At 67.7% G+C, this 384-nt stretch overlaps 1 protein-coding gene across 1 annotated transcript in view; it reads left to right on the top strand.

Moving 5' to 3' along the window:
* Positions 1 to 384, top strand: part of AGPAT4 (1-acylglycerol-3-phosphate O-acyltransferase 4) — a 35306-nt gene that overhangs the window by 22105 nt on the left and 12817 nt on the right. The window contains exon 3 of the mRNA XM_005875310.2: positions 286 to 381. Coding sequence (XP_005875372.1) covers positions 286 to 381 — 96 coding nt within the window. The remainder of the gene's footprint in view (positions 1 to 285; positions 382 to 384) is intronic.

The following is a 384-nucleotide window of genomic DNA, read 5'->3' as shown; positions in this document are numbered from 1 at the left end:
GCTCCCCGTGCAGCCAGCACAGCCTGGACCTCCAGCCCACAGCGGGCGGGTGCTCCGGGCCTCCCTGTGCTCTGGGCTGTCCCCTTCGGCCTTTGGGGCGAATGGCCATGCTTCCCTCTCTAGTTGGTCCCACTCCCGTTCCCCTCCCTGACCCGGCCCGGGCGGGTGCTCCGTGCCTCCCTGTGCTCTGGGCTGTCCCCTTCGGCCCTTGGGGCGAATGGCCACGCCTCCTCCTCTAGTCGGTCCCACTCCTGTTCCCCTCCCTGACCCGGGCCTCGGTTTCAGGGCTCCAAGGTGCTGGCCAAGAAGGAGCTGGCCTACGTGCCCATCATCGGCTGGATGTGGTACTTCACCGAGATGGTCTTCTGCACGCGCAAGTGGGAG

Source organism: Myotis brandtii, unplaced genomic scaffold, assembly GCF_000412655.1.
Source record: "Myotis brandtii unplaced genomic scaffold, ASM41265v1 scaffold458, whole genome shotgun sequence".
NCBI lineage: Eukaryota > Metazoa > Chordata > Mammalia > Chiroptera > Vespertilionidae > Myotis > Myotis brandtii.
Note: the sequence above shows the minus strand (reverse complement) of the source record. Positions and strands in the feature narration are given on the sequence as shown.